Source organism: Pavona decussata, unplaced genomic scaffold (assembly GCF_977016875.1).
Source record: "Pavona decussata unplaced genomic scaffold, jaPavDecu1.1 SCAFFOLD_53, whole genome shotgun sequence".
Taxonomy (NCBI): domain Eukaryota; kingdom Metazoa; phylum Cnidaria; class Anthozoa; order Scleractinia; family Agariciidae; genus Pavona; species Pavona decussata.
Genome location: NW_028145475.1, coordinates 1544345 through 1570000, shown reverse-complemented (window position 1 = coordinate 1570000; position 25656 = coordinate 1544345). Strand labels below are relative to the sequence as shown.

Sequence of the window (25656 nt, the reverse complement as noted above, 5' to 3'; positions counted from 1 at the left end):
AATTATATTAAGATTTGTACAAAACAGCTACAGTTTTCATGGAGATAGAACAACAGCTACTGAAACATACCTGTCCATGGACTGACATTTGTTTTCAGTAGTCTGATTAGTAGCCTGTGGCGGCTGTGCACAGACTATCTGATTGGTTCCCTACCCAATTACTACCTAATTTGGAAACACCTCCCAATCTTCCTTGCTTTTATTTTCCTTCGGCCAATGTACATTTTCTCCTGTGGTTGAGTCAATCGAGTCGTACATGGACTCAGTAAACTCGGCGTTTCGCGACTTGCCGTTCATTTCATAATTATGCGACTTCATTTCGTGTTACAATTTTTACACATTTCAAAACAACGACACAACGTTTGAGTTTAGAGGACATGCAGTATCCATCGTCAGTTCAGGGATGTTTAAAATTTGTGACTATATATAAAGCAGATAACAAGGAATTACTGATTACAGATTGTAGAAATAACAGCTAATTTTGAATAACGTGATGCGGATACAAATCTGTGAAAATATTTCAAAATTAGTGAATTGTAAATGAAGTGAGGTATCCGAAAAATGTCTTCTGAACTCAAACGCTTTGTCGTTGTTTTGAAATGATTTTAAATATCTATTGTACTGCTACGAAAGTTATTTTTAAATAGAAAATGACAACTGAGCTACTTCGATCCACAAATTTGCACTAGTCCCTGAGTCGACCACGGTAAATATCAAAGTGACCTGGAATTGTTTAACAAGTGACAACTGGAACACGTGACCGCGTTAAAATTACGAGACAATAGTGGACTGAGTGGGAGCCTTGAAGTGTGTTCCTGTGACGTCACAGGCTTCGCGCGGAGAACAGACAAGAAAGGACGCTTAGGTACTGTAAGCTGCTGTTCCCAGGTGGGTCAAGTGAATTGTCATGAAAGTAGTTACTAGGGAGCTAACCACTGAGCCTTAGCTACACAGTCAATTTTTATGTGTGATCTACTTGCTTCTTCACGGATAGTATAGTGGTAAAAGGGAAGACATTAAAGGGCAATGAGATTATTTTATTCGTACGAGTAGCTTTTCAGTTCATTTTGTTCAATAGATGATGCAGCTACAAATGGACGGCTGGAAAAGGGGAACGTCAAAATGTCCTCGCGTAACCAGTTTAACAGCTAATCCTTAACGCATTTTCAGGAAATCTGCTGTTCGAAGTGCCTTCCTCTTGTTGTATTTGTGTCGTATTTGTATTGGTCACACAAGATATTTTACCGTGCTTTTCCCTCTAACGTTCTGTTCCGTAAGCCCACTGTTCTCTGTGGTGACTGTAAGGATATATAACACAGAGGATTTTTATACACCACGAAACTCAATTGTTCAATCGAGAACTACTCAAAGCAGTGTTTGCCCTAGTCCTCCGAGTACTTGGTACTAGCATACATGAGGAAGAGAAGGCTTGTTTCCAAAGTCAGTTTTAAAATCGCAGATACTGCAGAATATGCTTAGTTAAGTCATCGCCAACATTTTGAAGTTTTGCGTCCTGCTCTCAACACATCGTTTAATCTGTGACTAATACAGTACACCGACATCAGTAATTGCTCAATGTGCTTGAATGTCTTGTCACATCCTATCATTACATAACTTTCCGCGGAGGTGAGATCACATTCCTTATACTGTGGAAGCTATGCAAGGTTCTCCACACCAAAGGCGCATTTTTCACTTGCAAACTCAAGTCACAGGACTTGTTCACGTTTGGTCCAAGTGGTATTTACAATAAAACCGTTTTTTGCGTGACAGAGGTGTTACGTGTCACGCAATCCACTATCACGTGGTAGACCTGGCCTGCTCTTTTGTTACTCCTGTCGTCTTTGGCATTTTCTTGCTGGAGCTGTCTTCAATTTCCTTGGCTTTGTAGTAGTGGGGTGCCACTTCTAGAAGCCACTTGTTCTCGATTTCTATGATCTAAACATAAATTATACTCATCGTTAACCTGACCATGTAAACAAGGTTTTCACTCACAAAGCCTTATCATGCTGTTCTAAGTTTTCAGTCTGTGGTTGAAATGGGGATGAACTTCTTGGCAGTGGTTTTCTGTGTGGCGGGTTTTTTTTTATGGTGACCAACGTGATTCTAATCTTTGAGAAAGTGGCTTAGTAAAAACTTGAAATGTGACTATGAGTGAATACTAATGATGGATTAGAGAATTGACTCTGCAGTGTATGTGAAAGTGCTAAGTGAACCCATGAAATTCCCACTGAGCATTAGCCCTTGTAAGGAAATGGGAGATCGCACGAGACAAAGACTTTTTCTTTGCCTCTTGTGGTCTCCAATTTCCTCACTAGAGCTAACGCTCAGTAGGAATTTCATGGGTTCACTTAGCACTTTAACATACACTGCAGAGTCAATTCTCTAATCCATCATTTGTGTCCTTAGTTCTAGCGGCACAACATTCATATGGGCGAATACTGCTGAGCACGTAGTTTCCTAGATCCAATGGTATCATAAATTTTGTTGCATTTGGTTCTTACTTTTTGAGTCTGTAGATGCAATACTAAAGTGCCACTATTCGAATCGAAGCACTTCGAAGGGCTCTCAGTTTGTACTGCTTTTTATTTATTTTAAATTCGAACTTGCAGTTACATGGGATTCAAACCGTAAAGCGTAATAAACCTGTCTCATGAACTCCTTAGTTGTGAATACGAGCTCATGGTAAATCACCCATCTGGGCTGCTCCTGGAACAAACTGCTGTTAGGATGAATCATAACCGTCTGCAAACAAAGACAACAATAAACACCTCAGTCAAACATCTCATTGTCTGTTGCACGTGATGGCAGCCGAGCGTCATGACCTAACAAATCAAGACAGTCTAAAGCCATCATGTGCAATTGCCAAAACGAGAGATTTACAGTTTTCCCCTCACGTTTTACCGGGTACGATTTTACAGTTGACGGGTCCTTACAGAAATTAAGAGGATTGTTCTATGGCTTCAAAAAGGCCCGCGCTACTCGTGGCTCGCGGTTTTGCCCCTTGCGCGCGCAACTACCGTGCTTGCTCAGCTGTTTGCGTTCTTCCCGCGGATTTTCGAGCAAAAGAGAGACTGCTCTCAGTCTATGATAAGTGAAATGCAAGCAGAACAAGAGCTTTGCAGAACAAAGCACTGACCTGCTGGTGTTTAACTGTCCTGTACTGTCCACTTCTTCCCAGTCTGGCCGTGTGATAAAAGAACCCTGCAGTGATGGCCTGACAATCAAACAAACGATGAAGTTGGTAAATCACGGGTTAGAATGTCAAACATTCGGCTTGTTTTCTCTAAAGATAGCGGAGGAATGAGGGCCACTGATCACGATAGCATATCATCTTAACCTAAAATAAGGTAGCAACTGTTTTCTATCCGGGTGGTAAGTTTTTCAATTCCCTTAATTCCGAGATCACTAGCTCTTCATCCCTTGCTGGCTGCTTTCAAAAGAACGTTCAAAGAATTCTCTTTTTCAATAATTATTAATCTTTAACAGTTGTAATCTTTGATTTTTGTCTTTTTTTCTCCTATTCTTTATTATTGACCCGCATTTATACTAGGACAGTCAGTCGTGATTCTGGAAAGGAAAAGCTAATCTTTTATAGGTCTTGTGGTTCCTTTTAGGTTTTCTTGCCATTTCATCTTCCTTTGTTTTGTTTGTAAATTAATTTAGGTTTTCTTAAATCTGTGTTGCAAAAGTATGGCAAAATAGAAAAAAAAAATGAACAGGAAATGAAATTATTCCACGAGCGTGCTTTGGATATGATATGATAGATAGCAAGCAAGGCGCGCAGGGCCGAGTTGGTTATAATCATCTCGAATCAAACGAGAAACATCGCTAAATATTGCTGTTTTAGTGATATGTTCTATTCTCGCTGACGCGTACACTTTTTAAAAAAAAAAATGTCTCAGTTCTAGATGGGACGTATTACGTCACGTGACTCATTTTGACCAATCGCAGGCTAGCAACAATATTTTACGGACTAAAAATCAAAGTTGGCGCTACCTATTTAGTAGATTCCCGCCGAATTCGGAGATTTTTTCCTTTGCCTCGTGAGATCATCCATTTCCTTACTAGGGTTAAGACTCAGTGGGAAATTCACGGGTTCACTTGAGCAATTTAACATACACTGCAGAGTTAAATCTCTGGCTCATCATTTGTGTCCTTAGTGCCAGCGGCACAACATTCATTTATATAGCTACCTTTCTAATAGGCACTGAGTCATTGGGATTGGATGTTATCTCAATCTCCACTCTCTCCATAAGTCCCTCCAGCTGTTCCCTGACATCACGTGCTCTCTTCATTGAGCGGTGCTGGATGAAGTTCTCATAGCACCACTGAGTGGAGTACCCAGTCTCCGCCCACTGGTCATACACGTTTAACAGGGTCAGGTGATCACCTCCGACACGAAAGAAATTCACGCGCGCGTTGTCCGCGTGCACGACTTTGTCCTTGGGCCGATAGAAGATGGCGTTGTTGACCGAGAGCATGGCGGTGATGGTGAGGATTTGCTCAACGCATTTGTATCTGAAAAGAGACGAAAAAGGAAAAGAGGGTTAGTTTCTAAAGAGACTGTGGTGCTGCGTCGGTGGGGTGTAGAAACGAATGTTTGGTTTAGCAAGGCAGTTGATAACTAAAGGTAAATTAGCCACTGTACGCGAAACTCTTTACGGCGGCCAATTTACCGTTAGTTATCAACTCCGTTGGTAAACCAAACATTCGAAAAAGGAAAAGATCTATTAGGACGTGACGTGTTGTTGTACGGAAGGAAGTCTTTTTTAACAGGTGTCACGTAACACGTTTAGCCACCTAACCATAGAGCTTATTCCAAAAAGGCTACGATTTTAATATTCTTTTGTTCGTATTCCAATTAGCCCTTCTTACCTCGTTCAAGCTCAGGAATAAAAAGAATATTTCACCTCAAGAACGAGGCAAGAAGGGCTAATTTGAATTCAAACAAAATAATATTCAAATGGAAGCCATTTCCTTCCTTCATATGCTGTGTGTTCCTTCATATGCTGTGCAACTGTCCCATGCTTTGATCTGTTACTTGGACGGAATCCTCAAGACTTTAACACATCCATTCAATCAACAAATTAGCCCGTAACTTGGAATGATGCGTGACAAACAATGCAGTGCAACATAACAGTCCCGTTCCCTACAACCTTCTCTCCTTTGTAAGACTGTCGTTATGTTCACTTGAGGATAGGGGCTGTCTCGGTAAAACGCCGGACCTTACTCTCGGTTGTTCCTTGCCTAGTTCCTGTACGGCTTTCTAACAGGCCCTCACGATCAATTCGTTTCGGTGACGTAACCAAGGCGAACGGCCGGGACCACGTGATCCGAAACGGATTGACCGAGATGAAAGACAGAGAGAAGCCTAGTTCATCGCTGATACCGCTGAAGAAGACAACTATGTCAGGAGATGCCTACTTTTACGTACTTTTCCGACGCAATCAACATTTTTGACATCATTGGGTCAACAGGAAACTCTGCCATACGACGTCCAAGCTAAAAAAGTAACAAACTCTGGTCAGCGTAATGAGTTTCTAAATTTTTTTGTACGTTCTGACTTTAAAACTTAATCCCAATACCCCTCTTCATAAATTACCGTGTGGAGTTTGGTATGACTGAGGGATTGTGGGACCTCACACGAGAAAACATGGCGTCAGCAATGATGTTAATTTTAAATCAAATATGATGAGATAAAGAAAAAAGCTGTCAGCTAGGATTGTACCGACATGTAAATCGCGCGGTCGAACCTCTCGACGACTCGGCCTTTCCGGCAATTTTTTTGGGCTCTGGGACCGTGGGTGGGGGGGGGGGGGGGGGGAACAGGGATAGCGCAGTGGTGGGAGCACTTGCCTCCTGGAGATGTCTGTGGATACTCGTAACTTTCTGTAGTCAAGTTGTCTCTTCCACGTGTCCAGACAGCGAGGAACAACGCATGGCGAAACACACGAAAGCACAAGAAAATTACCCCCCCCCCCCCCACCCCCACGCGAGCAGACATGGATACTCATAGTTTTCTTCAGTCAAGCAGTCTCTTCCAGGTGTCCAGATAGCGGGTAACGCCGCAAAGAAAATATGGGTGAGAGAAAACGATGAAAAACGTAAAATTCTTCACTCCTTTCCTACCTATCCTAACCCTGGAATAGGCTAGCACCTAAGCCCCAGTCTTATAATTATTAGTGCATTCTTTCGCGTTTATTCGAAGAAGCGTAGCTCCTAGTGTATCACCTGCCATAAGAATCAATGGTTCGCTCGGTAAACCATCCCCACGAGAAACGCGAAACAAGAAATAGAGCTTAATACAAGTCTTCCACAGAGCATCTTTCGCCCATTTTTTGTTGTTGTTGATTGACGGTTATGAAATCAGCCAATCAAAATTACTTCCGTTACGCGTACTCGCGAGTTCTCGAAGTAGATGCCATTTTGTTCCTTTGGAAGTTCTTTAGTTATTGGAGGAAATTGATAGTACTGACCTCAGAGCGAATGCTTAAATAAACTTTACTAGCCGCGAGAAAGATATTCTGTGTTAGGATAGCCTGTGAGCGAATAAGATGTTGTTCAGATTGCTGATCAAACGTCAACAGCATTGCCGCCATTTTTTAAAAGTCCCTAACCTCCAATTTTTGCAATGGTACATTTGAATGGTGATGACTGGATTTACGTATGCATTCTCTCAGCTTCTAAACGACTGCTCTTACAAAATGCAAAGTAGCGAAAGTCTTTTGAAAAATGGTTTTAGTTCACAAATGTCAGACCATTTTGAATAACAGTCAAGTGAGGCTAGAGGGGGGTGGGGCTCATTATTTACCTTGGTGAGTTCACCGTGGTGATTCAGTCCTCCTAAAGCATAGAGCTGTTCAAGTGCAATGATCAGGGTTTCCGCTGGAGGGGGGTCCATGAAATCAAAATGAATCAAATCATTGATGCCCAGGCTCTTAAGAAGAAGCACCACATTCCCTAAGTTTGTTCTTTGGATCTGAAATAGGGGAAAGAATAAATAAATAAACTTTAAAACTTGTTTGTTAGCCCATAAATGGACAGCCGAAATGTGATTATAAACTGCGTTCCTAAAACCGACGGAAACGAGTAATAGTAAAGGAGGATCATGTAATGGGGAGGGGTGAGAGAGGTCACGCTCCACGGTAAAACAACACGATTACGCCACTCAGTTTCTTGGTTTATCATACAAGGGTACATGCCCGATGAGGCGGCTATCTTGTTACCTATACCTTCCTTGAGCACTTGATTTGGTCAAATGAAAGGCATTCATTATCTTCTAAATTCTCTACAACCAGAAGCCCGTTACTTGGAGACTCTATCTGTACTAATTTCTTGATTCAACCCTTTCCCGAGTGGACTTATTTTTTTGAACTATTCTTCCCGCGAAAAGCTATGACGTATGACAATTTAATTGCCACTGCTCTTCTCTGATTGGGTATTTGGACTCTGGGCGTTCCAAAGGTCACCTGAGACCTGTTCTAAAAATAAATCTACTCGGGTTTGTATGAGAGACAGAGGCTCGTTGTCAAGGGCTCCTGTTACAACTAATCGGGGCGATCTGCACCGTTTGCAACGTCTTACATGGTTGGTCGAGAGGACAAGAGAACGAACAACAGAACAATGCTCACATCCTTAAAAAACAATGCAGCTGCAGGTTCTCAGGGTCCAGTGAAAATAGAGCTTTTGAAGGGTGTAGGTCTACTGAACTAATCATCTTAGGAACACACAACGGGCGAATTAACGTCGTGAGGATAGACAATACAGTTTCCCTTGGACTGCCTCACTGCCCGAGCAATGACGCAAGAAAGCTCGTCAGCTACGCAAGCTACAAAATAATGCAAATACAACTTTACCTCGGGGATGGTGTTCTCTTCCAGTTCGTTTTTGTAAGCCCATGCTGTGTACAGCCTGAAACACTTGCCTGCTGCCACGCGACCCGCACGCCCTGCACGCTGATTGGCTGATGCCTGAAGAGGTCAACAGAACAGTTACAATACTACAAATAAATACTGTGTTGCTAGCACTAACACAACCTCTTTCCCGAAGTCTCCCCTCTCTCGCTCCCTGGGACGTGAAGAGGAGAGACCCTGGGAAAGAGGTTAGCACTAAAGGACACAAATGATGGATCAGAGAATAGCCCTTTTCACGGTTAACTCTGCTCATTTGAATTACAATGAAATCTAGCATGTATGTGAGGCAATTTCGGACTATTTTGTCGTTTTAGCCCGAAATTGCCTCGCATCCACGTCGGATAACATTGTAATGCAAATGAAAAACATTAACCGTGAAAAGGGCTATTAACTCTAGCGTCTGTGTACGATGAAGTGTTACAATACTACGCTACATAAAATACATCCTACAAGACATTTTTAATTTTGATATTTTCAACTATTTTGGTATTAGCTGTTATTTGGGACAGGGCATAAAGTGCTGAAAGTTTGAAATAAATGTTGTGATTCAATTAAATTCTTCGTTCAAGTTTTATTTTTCTTTGTTTTATATACTCATTATCATATATTACCAAATACAAAAACAAAAGAAAATAAAAGTTGAACCAAGGATAAAATTGAACCACAACATAAACAACAGCATTGACGTATAATAGATATATGTGCGGTAGATGAAAGACTTCATGAAAAGGCAACGCAGACATGTACACAACTGAAGCAATTGCAAAACTAAGGCTTGAACGAGGTTAAAACTCATGAACGCTATAATCAAACGCACCACGAGTGTACATGTACATGTAGACTAGAAACGACTGGGACAAAAGTGTGGAATTAAGAGAAAGAAATTAAACAACTGATGACATGTTTCCTTTCAGGCTTACTTTTGAAATAGGTGTAACCACTAGAGACTCCATTCCGGTGCGAGGGTTGTAACTCTTTTGCTTACAAAACCCAGGATCAATAACGTAAATAATGCCATCAATGGTTAGAGACGTCTCAGCAATATTAGTGGCCAGAATAACCTAATAAATAAAACAAACAACACACAAAGTAACCCACCAATAAAATGCGTAACACATCGGAGAGAGGAAAGTCTAATTTTACAAGACGGAAAATGACTACAGACTACAGACCTCAACTAACGGCTTCCTCTAAGACAGTTAAGTTTTTGTTTATGTTCTTGTTTGTTTGTTTTGGTCCAAGCTGTCAACCTACTGTTGCGAACTATTTACACTATTTTTTGAAACATATTCTTTACAGGGAAAGGCCCGGTTAAAACGTCCAACTTAACAAGTGCCGAGCCGAATGCAAATTGGCAAAAAAACCAAAGCTTTTGCCAATTTACACTAGGCTGTCACATGTTCAGTTCGACGTTTGAACCGGGCCAAAGAAACCTTGAAAATAATTTTTTTTTCCGTAACAGTTAGAGTCACACGTGCATCAAAGATACCTCAGAATGTTCCAATATGGCCGCAATCCGTTTGCCCCATGTGGAAGGTCAAAAAGCAAGTTCAGTTCTTTTGGATTTAGCTGAATAGACTGTACAAAGAAGTTCAAATATCTTTTAGGGTGCCCCCTTTCTTGAAATAAGGCCCCGTAAAATTACAGAAGGTCCGCCTGAACCGATTTCAGGCATAGAGAGGAAGCCTCAGCTCAAACGTTTTGGCGTAACCTTTAGCACGGATCCTTGACTCTATGTTGAAGAAACCTACCTCTAGATTGTACATCCTACGTGTCTGCAAACATTACGGGTACTCTATCGCCGAGCTAACTGCCCTATTTGAGAGAGATCATGTGTATTTTCCCATACGGTATCGAGGTGTGGGGCTGTGCTTTTGAATCCAAGTACATCAGCCGTATTGATAAATTCGGCAAACGAGCGTTTAAATCAGGTCTCACCGCGAACTACACTCCCTTTACAGACGTAACCAGGAAGCGGGACATAAAACTATGGAACCAATCACCACCGACAGATACCACTGCTTACACAACCCGCTACCGATGTAGAGGAACCAGAAGTTACGCAGCCGCGGACATAACTACATCCTACCACGAATCAGAAAAGAACGCTTTGAACGCTCATATATAATATAAATAGATGCCTTTTCCAATGTTTGTAACTTTGAAAGAGTTATAGTTGTTTTACCATTATTTTTACTGTTATTGATTATTGTTAACTTACACGTCTGATGTAAGTATGTACCAATCAGTTTCTATTTAATAAAGACTGCTTACTCATTGGCCAATTTCTATAATAAACCCTGCCTAAACTTAGTTTTCACACTGTCTATTCACTCCAGTTACAGAGCGTTCATCGTCAAACAACTCAACAAAAATTCTCCGATTGCATGCATGTTTTGCTATTACAATGACGATTTCAAACATGTATACCGTTCCGCTACAAACCTTTCTGGCCCCAGGAGGGGTAGGTTCAAATATCTTCGCTTGTAAATCCGAAGGCAAGTTGGCGTAGATGGGAAGAATGACAAGTTCGTTGATCTTGGAGCCCAGTTTCCGCGTCCTCTCCTGCAAGAGCTCCTGGGAAGCCTCGATCTCTTCTTGGCCGGTTAAAAATACCAGGATGTCACCAGGCGGCTGGGTCACATGAATCTGTAACACTGTCACTACACAGGCTTCCAGATAATCAGCTTCGGGAGCCTGAAGAAGAGTGTTCACAAGGATTGCTATCGGCTGAAGGCATTCAATTTTAATTACACACGGAACCGCACTATAAAAGGGATAGCTCCTCCCATCTTTGTCACACAGTCACTGTTTCAACGTCACATTAGGAATGGCGGACATAGTGAGCAAGTAGGAAGTAAACCGTTGTGGAAGAAATAAATGTCTTAAAGAAATAACCTAAGCTGTAAAAAGAATATTTTTGGACAAAACATATTGCAATTGAGCCGGAAAAACAAATTAGGAAATCTCTAACTTTATTCACGAGGCAAATATGCATACGAGGTATTATATCTTGCCGCACAGACTCTGTGATGTTCGCAGCTCAGTGTCTACAATGAAATGATTAGCGGCTTGGCCAGGCCAAGGTTCCTTTTATAATGCAGGTCTGTGTTTAAGGAATAAAGCTTCTCGTGACGTGGTTTCACCCTAAAACGAAGCTTATCCGCTCATTCACTGTTGCTTGTGCTGCTACATGTAGGATCATGTTTGGCCCTGAACGAGTTCCAAAAGTGTTTGCTTTTCTCAACGTACATGAAAGGAGTATCGACGGGCCGTTTAGTTGAATAAAATACAACGGACTCACAAGTTCAGCACTAAAAACATTTTAATGGAAACCTCCACTCTTGAAATATGAAGTTATACAGTTGCCCAATTGTTTCACTCAAAAAACTTCTGCTTTCTGTCAATAGCAACAAACGGATGACGTCATAAAATCCAAAATGGCGGCGCCCGGGAAATTTAAAGCGAAAATAGGCGATAATCAAATCTAAACTTTAGCACACTTGACTGTTATTTCTACTTTTCATACTACAATTTAGAATTTAAACATTAGGCATTCTTTAAGCCTTAAATAACTCCGACATCATTCCTTTGTAGAAAAGAGGAGTGTCTGCGTGGATGTGCTCATTGAAATGCAGAAAAAAAATCTGAATCTGAATGGGATACTAGTCCATCGTAGGTTTGCACCCATCATTTCATTACTTTTTTCCCCCGACAATCCAGGCAGTACCACCTACACACCTGGCCCCAGCTGTTCAAAGAGTGGAGAACTTTATTCAGCAGGCAAGTCGCTATCCAGCGGATAAACGATGTATTAGCTGAAGCAGATTTTATCCGCTGGATAGCGATTTATCCACTGCGTAACGATATCCACTCTTTGAGCAACCGGAGCCAGGATGATATACAGGGGGCCAAAAAAACAAAAAAACAAAAAAACAAAAACATGCTCGCGAGTCGCCAAACTTGTGGTTTTAAAGGGAGGGGTTCACATTTCATGTGCATGAATCTAAATGTTTTTTCTCTTTCTTATCAACTTTATGGCCTTAAAAATCCCACTCACAAGTACTTCAGTAATAACATTCTATAATTAGTCCAAGCAAAATGACTGATGACCAAAATTCACAGAAAATGCTAGTGGATTGTACTGATATTGTCGATATTGAATTTAGTGTTGACCCGTAGGATTTATTGCACGGTTGATGTGTTTACCGTTAATTGCATGCAAAATAATGCAATCATATGAAAACATTACCACCCGAATTACCCATTCCCTTCCGAATGGTTCATAAACAACGAATTAAATTAAACAGGCTTGGGTCATAGCGAGCAAAGGCGAAAAAGTATTTTGATTTATGGACATGCGCAGAACCGTGAACCCCTCCCTTAACGTCTGAGAGTTATAACTACATTATACTACATGTGGATTACCCTTCCTCTACGCAAACGTAGTTACTTACCTTGGTGTAATAAATATTCACTGGAAAACGTCGACCGGGGATTCTGAAGATGGGTGCGTCATCAAAGAACTGATAAAAAAAAGAAAAGCGTCAACTCAGACCATGGCCAGATTGTGATACTATTATTGGGAGATGTCAGTTGACAGAGATAAGTATTATTAGTTCTGACTACATCTCTGTTTTTTCTCCGACCCTCCTCTGGACCTAATACAATGCCTACTTAGGTTTGAAACCTCAAAACTTGCAATAGCTACTTTTGAATGCTGATGACTACGTAAAGAAGCTCAGTGAAACAAAAATGAAACTGTAACGAAACGTTCAAACAGATGGGTTAATTTGCTACTGTATGCAGGAGAGTAAAGCCTAGTAAATAGCTGCTTCCAATTTGAGTTATCCTGGAGACCGCGTTAAAGGTGGAGTTTGGGTAAATTCAAATCGATGAATGAATAACTTTATTAAAAAGTGTCGGTAATGTGTAGTTGAGGGGAGAAGTCCCCTCTACTTTGGACATTAAAAGGTTTCTTAAATCTAAAATTAAATTAGTTGACTAAGGGCACCTAAAATGCTAATTAAAATTTTAAGATTTTCACATACATCCTATCATTTCCGTATACAGATATCCTAAACCTAAAAATTAAAACTATTCGACTGCAGACACCTAGAGCTAAAAGATACAAAAAAAAAAATAAAAGTAGTAGTGTTTACATTACTGTCATTCCATTGATCTCTGAAGCACATACAGTTGAAACCATTCCAGAGTACATGCATTACACGTAAAAGAGTTTGCTCAGTTAAGGACGGTGCCTTCTTGTGTTACTGTGCATACGTTCTGTGCATCTCGAGATACTCGAGTTTCCTATGGGTGGTGCCTACTAACACAGGGATATTTTTGCGCGGTTTAAAACTATTCAGAGAGAGCAGAACCGACTTAGCAAGTGCTTTTGGTATCCAAAAAGAAAATTTGGGGTAACCATGCATTTTTCAGAGATAATAAAGTATCAATTTGGAAAAAAAACCCGCCAAACATCGCTTACTATTTTACTGTTTTTTTAGAATAATTGCTGCTTAACGGTCTCTAAAACATGCGTGGTTACCCCCACTTTTCTTTTTGGATTTCGATAGCCCTTGCAAAGATCTGCTTTTCCCACATAGTCATAAACCACACAAAAATACTTCTTTATTAAAAGGCACCGTCGTCGTCGACAATCAATTGTCATCAAGAACAGCGTTCTTCGGGTGGACTTACCTGAGAAAACTTGTCAGCATCTAAAGTTGCACTGGATATAAGGAGTTTAAGATCTTTTCTGAAACGGGCAATGTCCTTCACCAAACCAAACAACACGTCCGTGTGCAGTGTACGCTCGTGAGCCTCGTCGATAATAAGAACGCTGAAAACCATTAACAGCAGAATTTCGAACTTTAAAAAGGGGCTACTTTAGCAGAGGAAATGCAAGCAACAACAGCAACAGAGACTACGATGACTACCACGACAACAATCTTGCAGAGTACAATTGTTACAAAGCCTAAAAACGAACACTGTCACCATGGATGGGTTATAGTTAGCGTTTACTACTTCTTCATTTTGCAGAAACGATATCATTAGACATGTCCGTTTGCTTCGTTGGATGGCACATCAAAGACGCTTCCCAATTTGCCAAATTTTCGAATTGAAATGTATTTGGAAGGCGCGGTTATTCTGGAAATAGGGACGCTTTAGATTCTAGTACGAACATGAATGACGAACTTGACGCAGTTGTTTTGAATAATGATGGCTACAGCCTGTAAGCCTCTTCGTGATTCCAAAAAGACGAGAACACAGGTCTACGTTTCGAGGACTTGTTTTCGCCACTATGCCGTTCTCACAAAAACTCGTCGTAAAATGACGAAGGCTATCTCGTTTTCCCGCCAAAATGACACTGGTTCACGCGCGCGCACTCTTTATCTATTGGAAAAACTCGTAGTAGTTCTTGTACTAGAATCCAAAGGTATCTAATGTTCTGGAACAAACGGGTGGCTTTGGAGGTACTCCACTTGTACCGTTCCAAGCCGTGGGAAGGAAAACTATCGTTCCAGTTGCTCAAAATTTCCAATTCCATTTTGTTGGGCTCGTGCGCTATCACATGACCTTCTTGAGCTACCAATGAGATTGCAGTTTTGAACTGACGACGAGACTCTCTGCCCGGACGGAAAGAAGCCTTTTAACTTGACACGGAAAGTTTCCAGAATTTCTTACCGAAAAAGGGAAAAGGGGAAACGCCCCAAGACAGTACATTTCTTTATTGATTTGATTGAAAGTGTGCCAAGAAACGATTAGTTGGTTGGTTGGTTGGTTGGTTGGTTGGTTGGTTGGTTGGTTGGTTGGTTGGTTAATTGGTAGGTTGGTTGGTAGGTAGGTAGATAGGTAGGTAGGTTGGTTGGTTGGTTGGTTGGTTGGTTGGTTGGTTGGTTGGTTGGTTGGTTGAGTAAGGCTGAAATAGTAGCTTACCTGTAGCCAGCAAGATCAGGTTCACCTAAGAACTCACGCAACAGCATTCCATCCGTCATGTACTGGAAAATGAAGAAAGACATGAATATACTCAGTACATGGAACATAACCTGCTTAGTTCGCTTACTAAATATAACAAGCAACAACGCTCTTAAGCTGTAAGAAGGCCTGCACAGGAAGAAACTGAATTTCTGGCTCCACATATTGGCCACAAACAGAAAGTAGTAAGAGACTCCAAACTCTTTCACACAGCTTCACCAGGTCTAAGTCATGTTTTTATAATCAATACTACTTATCTGAGAAATGCTATCACTCTGGTATGTCAAAAGAAAATAAAGAGAGGAGCCCTCACCTCTACAATCCCTCAACACAGGACATATGCTAGCCCTAGCACATGTTATGTTCATTCCTTCCTGAAACTTGAATTTTTAATAACATTTCTCACGCACTCACTGGCCAAGAGCAATGTCCCGGAGTAGACTAATGCCTGATCCCCGGGGGCAGACGATATGGAAAAATGCCCCCCCCCCAAATCCCCCAGGGGGATATGGGGGAATTGACTGATGCACAACAAGTATTTGATAATAAACTCTTTGACTGCTCTGTAAAAGGCATACTGGTAGCATCTCACCTTTATTATGGTTCTCTCTGAACAACAGTCCTCAAATCGTATGCTATACCCAACCTAGAGAAAAAATAACAATGCAGGTGTAAATAGTTGCCACCTGGGCTAGCTCAGTTGGTAGAGCACCAGACTACTGAGTGGGAGGTCACAGGTTTGAACCCCGCCCAGACCAACACCAGGGGTCTTAAAACAACTATGGAGAAGGTGCTGCCTTTGCACAGAAGACCGTGTTAAAACGGCGGCCCCGTCTCTAATTTGGGTGCACCTTTTACAGTAGCATTTCAGGCTATTTTTTTGTACATAGAAGTCATTACATGGCAGCACGAAGATATAAATTTTACCTTCCGAGTGGTATTTAATATTGTTTTTAACACAAAAAAATATAATTTTCATCTTCAAGCCACCATGTAATTTTCTTTTTATTATTATATAGACAAATCTATCGCTCACCATTTTTCACTGACTCTTTGCACAAACAACCGTGAAAAAGCAGGAAATTATGTTATCAATATCCTCACTCTAGTGAAGATGTGGAAAATATACCACTCTGGTCCCAGACATAATTTTGTATAAATTTTATGAGTGGTGTATTTTCCAGTAAGACACTCCTGTCTATATAATATTAGCATACCTCAGTGACCCACTATAGCCTAACGCGCGATCTGATTGGCTACACAGGTCCCGTCTATCGATCAATAGATGGCAGTTTGTAAGAGCGCGCTCGATTTAGCATGCATCATTGCACAAATATATCAAAATTTGTGAAATATAAAGATTTTTCTGCTTCATAAATCGATCACTGAGGTATGCTAAAACAATTACACAGCTCGCTGTCAGTTTCTATCGCCTTTGATAGTTGGCCAATAGAAACCTCGAGCTCGCCGTCTAATTGTTAATAAGACCCAATAGTTTTTCTCTATCCCCACCCACCTCATTTCCCAGCTTTGTACCCATCTCTTCAGACACCCTTGCTGCTACACTCATGGCTGCCACCCGTCGAGGCTGTGTGCAGCCAATTTTCATCTTATTTTTTGTAAAACCCTGAAAACATAATGCAACAGTGATTAAAACTTGGGAATTTTACCTTTGATATTTATGTAATTTAATGTTGTCTTTATGTTACTTTTGTGATGTATTGTAATTTCCTTTTGTAGTCTTTTGAAATAGTGCATAAATAAAAAAAAATCTGAAAAATCTGAAATCTAAATGCCAATAGTAGTGCAATCACCATACTTCATACTACATGTACCAAATTTAAGCAAAAGAAAAACTTTTACTCAACTTTAAGAATATGTGGGGACCAATTAGAAGGTTATGCATATACATTAATATTTTATTTTATAGAACCTCGTTAAATTGGAAAAATTCGCTTTCCACTGGATTTGACCCCATTGTTTCAGTAGTTTACTATCAGCTACATGTAAATCGAATTCCCTGCTTACTCAAAGTAATTTTGCTTTCAATTGGCTCAGATTTACCCAAAATACAACTCTGCTTAAAATTAATGTTGATTGGTAGACCTCAAAATGTCAGAGCACACCCAACTGACGTGTCAAAATCTTAATCTTTACATATAACATGATTGTAATCATGGAAACATCCTTAACATCCGTTTCCTTTTGACGTGTCAAAATCTTAATCTTTACATATAACATGATGATTGTAATCACGGAAACATCCTTAACTGGATCTCAGCCTGTGTTTTCTCCTTGGTATTTTCTTTAACCTTTGGCTAAAATTCCCAACCTGAACATTCGGATCAATTAAGGCTCTTATAAAACAAACTTATTACACCAATTAAGGTGACTCGTGATTGCAAAAGAATGATAAAAAACATGATTTTTTATTACTTGAAATTCAGCACCAAGTTACTCCCACTAACTCATTGAACTATTTTTGGTTTCCGGGCCTTTGGAGTTCAAGCTAGTGGGGCTCTGTTGCAGTCAGTCTACTAGGTCGGGTTGCACTTGTTTAAGTCAAAGCTACATTGATTAATTCAAAAATAATAACAAAAATCACAATTATTGTCAAATGTATAATAAAAAATTATACGTACTGCTTCATGAAGGTACTGTGGTATCTGTGTCGTTTTCCCTGATCCAGTCTCTCCTTCAATAATTATCACCTAAAAAAGTACATAAAAACAATTAATGCTTTTTCTTCCTAAAGAGGAGCAATGGAGTTTTTCTGTTAATCTTCGCATAAAGGAAGGTCTGATTCCAAAATGACTATCTACATGCAGTAACAAGGAGAAACCTCTTTCATTTGATTTACAAGTGCAGTGTATGTGTGTACTGCGCCTTTCAATAACATGTGGAGTCTGAAGTTCAGTATTCCATCAACCGTAACGTTTTTCACTGCCATCATTCAGTGTAACTGACCTCTTAGAAAACAAAGATGTTTGGTTTAAAAGGTCATATACCGTATTTACTCGAATAAGCGCCGCGGCGCTTATTTAATTTTTCGTGCCTCCTGTGCGGCGCTTATTCGAGGGCGGCGCTTATTTGAGGGCGGCGCTTATTAAAAGGCTTATACCACAAGCGTTTGCTTGTACAAGCAAACGCTGACAATCTCCTTACTGCAACAGTTACAGGGAAGAGAAATAGGGAGGTTGGGCTTGTCGTACCAGCGAAGTTTACAGCCTTCACGCAAGAACTGAAGAACGCGAACATTTTGAAGAGAGAACTGAATGAAAGAGCATCAAGATATACTCACTTCGAACTGAAAAACATCACTATTCATGAAAATATATTCCCATTGCTGGCTTAGAACCGCATTGCAGCGATTACAGTGTATTTTTATCATCTTATGGAAATACTCAAATAAGCGCCACACCTGAGCTGTGGCGCTTATTCGAAGGCGGCGCTTATTAACCATTCTGCTCCATGTGCGGCGCTTAATCGAGGGCGGCGCTTATTCAGGGGCGGCGCTTATTCGAGTAAATACGGTAAGCATGTTCAAGTGCTGTGATTGGCAGATTTCGATCCATTCTTTCAGTTTCTGTATTTTTGTAGTCAGTCGTTTGTCACCGTAATTATTTGACAGCAGTAAAACATGCAAATAGTTAGTTGGGTTTTGAAGTTCAGAGTCCGTGTGTTATTGAAAGGCGTAGTAATAGTACAAGTCATGCACTAAGTAATTGTTCATCCACACTAAGCCACCAGCAGTAGAAAATGGCTGGGGCGGGGAAAAAGGCCAGGGAATAGAGACTGGATTCTCTGACGATGAAGGGGGTTACAGTTACTGACTGCCATCTAGGCTAAATTGTTTGTCCAGAAAATTTATTTACATGCTTGAATAGAAAAAAAAAAAAAAACAAAGATGCTAACTCTGTCAGATATAGCACAAAACTATTGGTCTCCCGTAACGGGTCACCAAATCTCCCAGATAAAAGGCACTTTTGATCCTCTCCTTACAATCAGCTAAAACTCTAACCCCAAATGTTCCCAAATCCACACAATTTCAGGAGACCTTCACTTTTCAAAAGCTCTATTTTCACTGTATCATGAACCTGCTGCTGCATTGGTTTTTAGGGTTGGGAGTATTGTTCTGTTGTTCATTCTTTTATCCTCTCGGCCAACCATGTAAGACACTGCAAACGGTGCAGGTCACTCCCACAATTTCAGGTTTTTCTAATTCATGTTATGGTTCCTAGGTAACTTTCCGTACATCTTTCGGCCAACCCATTGCAGATATTTACAGCAAATGAAGGAAATGGGTTGATGCTGCGAGAAAGTTGAGCTGGTCAATTTTTTTGGATGGGAGGGGGGTTGGGTTAGGTTGAATAGGAGAATAGAATTTGGGAGAGATAGATAGATTGGACCATTTTTGTGGATAGGGAGGATTGGGTGAGTAAAAAATATATATATATCCATATTTCAGATCTCCAGAGGTTATCATCTCTGAAAACCTTCTGTAGAAAGAGAATGGATATTTCCTGGAACAACATGGTAGGGACCGGATAGCTTCCTCCACAATTAATGTGATGCATGATCAAACACTGTTCTAGCATCTATGTTGCATGTAGTACCTGATGATCTTTGATGGCTTGGATGAGGCCTTCTCTGTATGGATAAACTGGTAAGCTCTTTTTAGTCTGTACATGTGCAAAGGAAAAACAGTCAGGATGTTGTATCAAATGTTAACAAGATGCTAGCTAATTGAAGGGCTGAGAGGATAGCCATCTAATGCGAAATTTAAGGTCAGTTTTTCATTCATTCAAAAGCGTCTGAACAATTGCATGTGGCCTTATAATTATTTATTTAAAGAGGCCTTGTTTTGTTTTTTTGTGTTTTTGTTTTTGGTTTTTTTTGCTGGTTTACACTACATATTTGTGAAAATGATGTCATACTCGTACCCACAGTCCTCAATCAGGCTCTTTGGCTGGCGGTTAGTTGCCAGGAGAGACTCTGGTGATATAAAAAAAATTTAACGTAATGACATGTAACAGCTTGCATTGAGTTACCACAGAAATCCTGCGGTGAAAAAATGCCAGCTCCCCAGAGTCTCTCCTGGCAACCAAACACTGGCCAAAGAGCCTGAATCCTCTGGGTACGAGATTGAAACAATGCCAAAAGAAAAGCAGAGAAAGAACCGTAACAACTGATGCTTTGGGGCATTAAAAAAACAACAACAACAACAACGAGAGGAATGTTCTTTGAATAAATTGAAGGCTACATGTACATGTATGCAAAATTTCAGGACTGTTTTCCAAGAGGCTGATAAAAAATTCACAGAAAAATGCAAATGCTGTCTCATGCACCAAAGCCTACAACAGCCCAGGCTTGATACCACCTAACAGCAGTAGCAGCAGGACAACTGTAAGTAAGGTACAACTGACAATACTTAACCTCTTCAATTGTTAATCTTTTCTTCTTGTACTCATTCATCACTGGTTCCTATTAGTAACAAACATAATTCACTCATTACATAATGATAATAATAATAATAATTAATAATAATAATAATAATAATAATAAAAATAATAATAATAATAATAATAGTAGTAATAATAATAATAATAATAATAATAATAATTTATTTATTTTGCTTATTCCTAAAAAGTCCACAAGCGCTTCACATCAAAATTTCCCCTAGTAAAAATTAATATATAACTAATAAAAAAAGACTTTTTCCTAATAAATCTCAACAATAAGCCTTTCTTAAAGCTACCTATGGAATCACACATCCTAGGCTCCAGTGGACAGGTTTTCCAAAGCTGGGGGGCACTGATAGAAAATGCCCTGAAAATGTACAATTTTAAATCGATGATTGTGTTTTCAGAAGTTGCATAATTATTTCCTGATCTTAGGCTATGGCCAGGTATATAAAAGTCTAAAAGTTCCTGAAGATAAACAGGTGCCATACTATTAATAATAATAATAATAATAATAATAATAATAATAATAATAATAGTGAAAAACATGATCACCAGTTGCCCACTTAGTTTACATAATGGGCCTCTTAAAAAGACACAAAAACAATAAAACTAAAATTGATAAGTCCTACTTATGCTAAAGTGTGCAAGAGAGAGTAAATTTTTCAAGATCGATTATTTGTATACGTTGAGCTGTGTAGCACACATGTGGTGTGATGGAAATGGCATGAAATTTTTTGAGAAAAAAATTAATAGTTAACATCTCTGCCACAACACGTTCTTACTGAATGCAGATGACTAAGAATTCTTCTTTTTACATGAACACACTGTGTATTAGGTACAGTCTATACCTGTTTATCCTTGGTCCCTGGCATCTGTTCAGCCATTACAAAATTTATCTGGTCCTCATCAACAACTAGGTCATAGTCTTTGCCCTAAAAATACAGTGAAAAACAAAAACAAAAGTCAGAATAAAATGAATAGAACTTTGTCACTCAGCAGCCATGCTGAATCTCAGGAGAATAAAAAGCTTTGTTTTTGCACGGCAAGCTTTGCACTGAATTCACGTCTGAGTGACTCAAAGTGAGTTTAATTGTTAAGTCTTGGTAAAAATGTTGTTCATGAGACAGTGATAATAGAGAGTCACAGTCTACAAGAGTGTACATCAATGTAGATTAAGCACACCTTGCTCTTGTCTTTAGCATCCTTAGCACCAAATTTCATGACAGCATAACCAAGTTTGTCTTCTTCCCACTTTTTCTGCTCATAATTAGGCCCCAGTTCTTCCACTGTGGAGTCGTCGTCATATTTGGCCGGCTTTTGATTCTCTTGCGGCATTTCATACCGTTGCACTTTTTCCAGTTGTCCAGCTTTGGCATGTTCCTGGGCCAAGTTATAAACCTTTTTCCTGTATTCCCTGTCCTGCTTTTCCCTCCTGCTGAGCTGTGTATCTTCAAACAGGTATTCGTCATCGCGAATATCCTCCTGAAGCATTTCCAGTTTGTCCACTCTTCGTTTCTTGACATATTCACGACGAGATTTCTTCCTGAGATCAGGAATCTGGAAAAGAAAAAGTTTGCTCAGGATTTTAATTAGGGAACAAATATTTTAAACACTGTTAGCAGGAAAAGGTGTCTTACAAAGAAAACTGGGGCCTTGCTACTTTTGATGAAAGTACATACAGTCATAATAAACTTTATTTAAACTCAAATTTTGAAGAGTAGGTCAAACAAGCTGAATTTTTAATAAAAATAGCCTCTTACAAAATAATAAAACAATATTAATATGCACACTGTGTACAAACTTTGCCCTGCATTCATAAAAATCTAAAACACTATTACAAATACATTATCATAATTATTTTATTTTTGACTTTGTTTTATCAAATAGTTGTTGCTATCATTTGAATTGGTGTTTCTCAAGTTCTAGTACTATATCTTCTTGGTGCTTGTTAACCATTTAATAGCTGACTATTTTTGAGGCTTCATTCAAAATTAACTCTGCTGATTGAAGAGCAGTTTACTTCTTCTTCACAAGTTTGTTTGATGGAAGTCCTTTGCCAAGTGAGTAATTTCAATTTCAAAGGTCATGTAATAGTGAAATCGATAGCAATACAAATTATATTTATATTTTTCACAATTATACACATACAGGTAACACTTATTTATCAGGGCCCAGTTGTTCAAAAGGCGATTAATGCCAATCCATGATTAAAATTTATCCTCTTGAGGTTTTTATCTTGCTTAGCTGAAAATGTTTTTAAGCTAATTAATTTTTAATTTTAACCAAGTCTACTCAACACTAGCCGAGCTTTCCCTACTATTGAATACAGATCTTGCCACAAGGAAAACTGTACCTTGAACAGTGAACCTAGGAATATTGTCAGTACTATTTAAAAGCTAGACAACATTTAACTTACAATTACATGTACACTGATGAATGGTACAGTACATTGAAGGAATTAACCAACCAGAATGTACCAAGGAAGGCAGAGCTAGACAGTAGTGCATGCAGTAAAATTACCATGACAATGATCTATGAGTTAAACAGAGTTATGCAAGGTATGTGTTGTCGTGACTGCAAACACCTACTGCGTGTTGGGCGTCACGCTCCATTAACTGTGTTTACAGTCTGTGTTGTAAGACTTTTATAAAAATAAAATAACGAATAGTTAAGGTTGTTGATAGAATATTACCATTTTCTTTCTATCCTCTTCATCCATTTTTAGTCTTTTTGCTGCCTCCTCAAAAGCCTGTTAGGATTAACAAAGATATTCTCACAACCCATTATCAAAATCTATAGATAAAATTATACTATGGAATTTATTTAATTCCCTTGTTAATACCTAAAATATTAGGAGCATTAATTTTTGATGGATGTCAACAGATTGACTAATGATTCCAGATTACACACGAATTCTATGTGGTCAAAATTTTGCCCTGTTTTGGTGATCAATGGGCAGAATATTTTTTTAGAAAAGAAAAAAATAAACTTTGTTGAAACTGCCCCTAGAAAAGATAAAAGTGGCAACTGCAGTTTTTGGCAATTGGATTGCTTTCCTACTCAGCGTGCATGTCATAGCATACCATCACCAGGGTTCTTGTTAAGATTTGCAATAGCAGGTAGATGCCATCTTGTTAATGTCTCCCAAGGAATGATGGGAGGAGGTGGCTACAGGAAGAATGGAAACCAAACATAGTGGAGCTTGAAGTCAGCATTGTTTAAAACAAAAGAAAATACTCAAGCCAAGAGTGATTTCTTTACAGGCTACATATTTTCAACGTGATATTATCTGCTGGATGTTTCCCAATATTTATGGAAAGGAAATTCCCAAAATAGAATGAATTTTGAAAGTGGTTTCAATAATTTTGGAAACATTTTTTCGACGATAGACAGTAACACTTTCTTGAATAGGCAGCAAAAATAACCAGCTACCAGCTCCTGACAAGAACCCTGCATCACCATCTCGTTTGGAAAGCCAACGTAACAAAACACAATAGGAAAACTGTTGGTTGCCAAGATTTTTCTCCCAGTTGTCTCCATTAATTATCCCAACTATACTTTAAACTAAGTAATTAATCCACTCAATTTCATCACAAATAAACTTATAGCAACCATGCATTCATTGACTAACAATAAATTACAGTGGACTCCCAATAACTTGAACCCTCGTTAACTCAAACCTTGCAGTAACTAAAACCAAAATAGATTTTCCCTGATTTCCATTATACATTTGCCAAAATTTTACCCTTAGTAACTCGAACCTTCGATAACTTGAACCTCCTGCTAACTCGAAGCAATTTTCGTATCCCTTCAGATCATTTTCTATATAATTTTACACTTGTTAACTCAAACCATGAATTTTGGCCACATGATAATGAACTTGAAGAGGAGAATGAGGTTGTAATATTGTTGAGTAGCCCCTGAAACGCTCATCAAAACACGAACTGTGCCACGCCACTGTTTGAAATCCAATATTAGAAAACTTTCAAAGATAATCCAGCAATAGTAATAGATTAGTTGGGTAGCGTCATGCTGTATTAACTGACTATTTCTCGCAAAAGTAAATCGCATGGACTCTGTAGCAGTAGCCTGACATTGTTCTCTTTGACGCCTGCAAAGTTCGCAGTACCTAATCTTCTCTTGCTCAGCTTTGCTTTGTTTCATGTTGTTACGTTGGACTCTGATTTGTAATTTAGAAATACTGTCCCATTTTCACTCAACTTCTCTATAATTAAATTTGATTAAAATGTACACTGCATGGATAGAAATACACAGTAAACACCATTTTGTCCTTATTTCTGGTCACTTCTTCTTAACTCCTTAAAACTCAAACCTTTTTCAATTTTCATTGAAGATTCGAGTTATCGGGATTGTACTGTATTTGTTAAAATACCTTTTTGTCTGATCTTTCCATTATATTCCTTGTCTTCTCTTTGTCGCGTTTCTTCAACCTGTCAGCAAATGCATCCCTCTCTTCCAGGTCTTTCTTCCTTTCCTTCTCTTCCTTCTCCCACTCGTCTGAATCAGAGTCGTTGTCAATCTCCTTTGACCCAGTATCATCCACTGGGGAATCCTCATCTGAGCTTGAAGTCTCTGTTTTCCTCCGCAGGTGCTTTCGTTTCCTATCCTTCGTTGATTCCGTGATCAGTTGTTCTTCGTCATCATCGCCATCGGACACCAAAGAATACCCCATGTATTTCTCTCTCTGCTCGATAAGAGCCCTTTCCTTTGCCCTGTACGGGTGTACAGCAGGCTGACTCTTATGAGGCAGCTTTGACCACAGCTCCAAAGCAAAAGATGCCACCTTGTCGTCGACATTTAAGCCCTCTGATACTCGCTGCACAAGGGACTCAGGATTTGTGGAGGTTTTGGCGAGTCCTATGAGGTACTCTACAGTATATTTATCCGAGAAGCCAAGAACATCATGAAGCTTGTCAGATACCCAAGTTGTTAATTCCGCCATGTTTTTTGACGCTTTTGAATGTCAAAAATGATAAGATTCTAATAGTCACCACTACCAAACCTTTGTCATGAAGAAAAGCTTGCATTAAGTTTGCTTAAAGTGCCCTCCAAGGCTTTTAAGCGTTGTAGGAGAATCGTTCAAGTTGTCAGCCATTTTGATTTGCAGCTCGAACAGCATCTCGGGATTTGCAAACCGCTGTTCACGTATCACGGGCCCTAAACAAAATGGCGGACAATTTGACAATTCGCGATGCCACGGAAGGGGACGTTGAAAACATCTACAAAATTCACACTGCAGCCATAAGAGCGAAGTGCTCCACTCACTACAGCACAGA

The 25656-nt window shown here is 39.6% G+C and overlaps 2 protein-coding genes across 2 annotated transcripts in view; one reads left to right on the top strand and one right to left on the bottom strand.

Moving 5' to 3' along the window:
• The window catches only part of LOC146480394 (uncharacterized), a 2770-nt gene extending 1942 nt beyond the window's left edge, over window positions 1-828 (top strand). The window contains exons 1-2 of the mRNA XM_085109581.1: window positions 1-145; window positions 720-828. The exon at window positions 1-145 is cut by the window's left edge and continues 1942 nt beyond it. The gene's annotated coding sequence lies outside the window, so the exon portion shown is untranslated. The remainder of the gene's footprint in view (window positions 146-719) is intronic.
• LOC146480393 (pre-mRNA-splicing factor ATP-dependent RNA helicase DHX16-like) lies at window positions 182-25494 on the bottom strand. The gene is made up of 21 exons (XM_085109576.1): window positions 24753-25494; window positions 23052-23108; window positions 21542-21916; window positions 21208-21291; window positions 20331-20378; window positions 19511-19576; window positions 17537-17605; window positions 16411-16521; window positions 15487-15540; window positions 14856-14917; window positions 13617-13758; window positions 12371-12439; window positions 10359-10610; window positions 8834-8974; window positions 7857-7970; window positions 6812-6979; window positions 5435-5502; window positions 4194-4518; window positions 3137-3214; window positions 2644-2742; window positions 182-1935 (listed from the first exon to the last, which is right to left on the bottom strand). The coding sequence occupies exons 1-21, from the start codon at window positions 25320-25322 to the stop codon at window positions 1798-1800; spliced, it is 3090 nt and encodes a 1029-aa protein (XP_084965702.1). The 5' UTR covers window positions 25323-25494; the 3' UTR covers window positions 182-1797.
• Between the last annotated feature and the right edge of the window lie 162 nt (window positions 25495-25656).

Excerpts from the sequence above, each read along its gene's own strand:
- LOC146480393 (XM_085109576.1), bottom strand. The coding sequence starts at position 25,322 with ATGGCGGAATTAACAACTTGGGTATCTGACAAGCTTCATGATGTTCTT. Across the intron at positions 5,503-6,811 it reads ACCACGGTGAACTCACCAAG|CTTGGACGTCGTATGGCAGA; the intron begins GTAAATAATGAG and ends TTACTTTTTTAG. Across the intron at positions 2,743-3,136 it reads GGACAGTTAAACACCAGCAG|ACGGTTATGATTCATCCTAA; the intron begins GTCAGTGCTTTG and ends CTTTGTTTGCAG.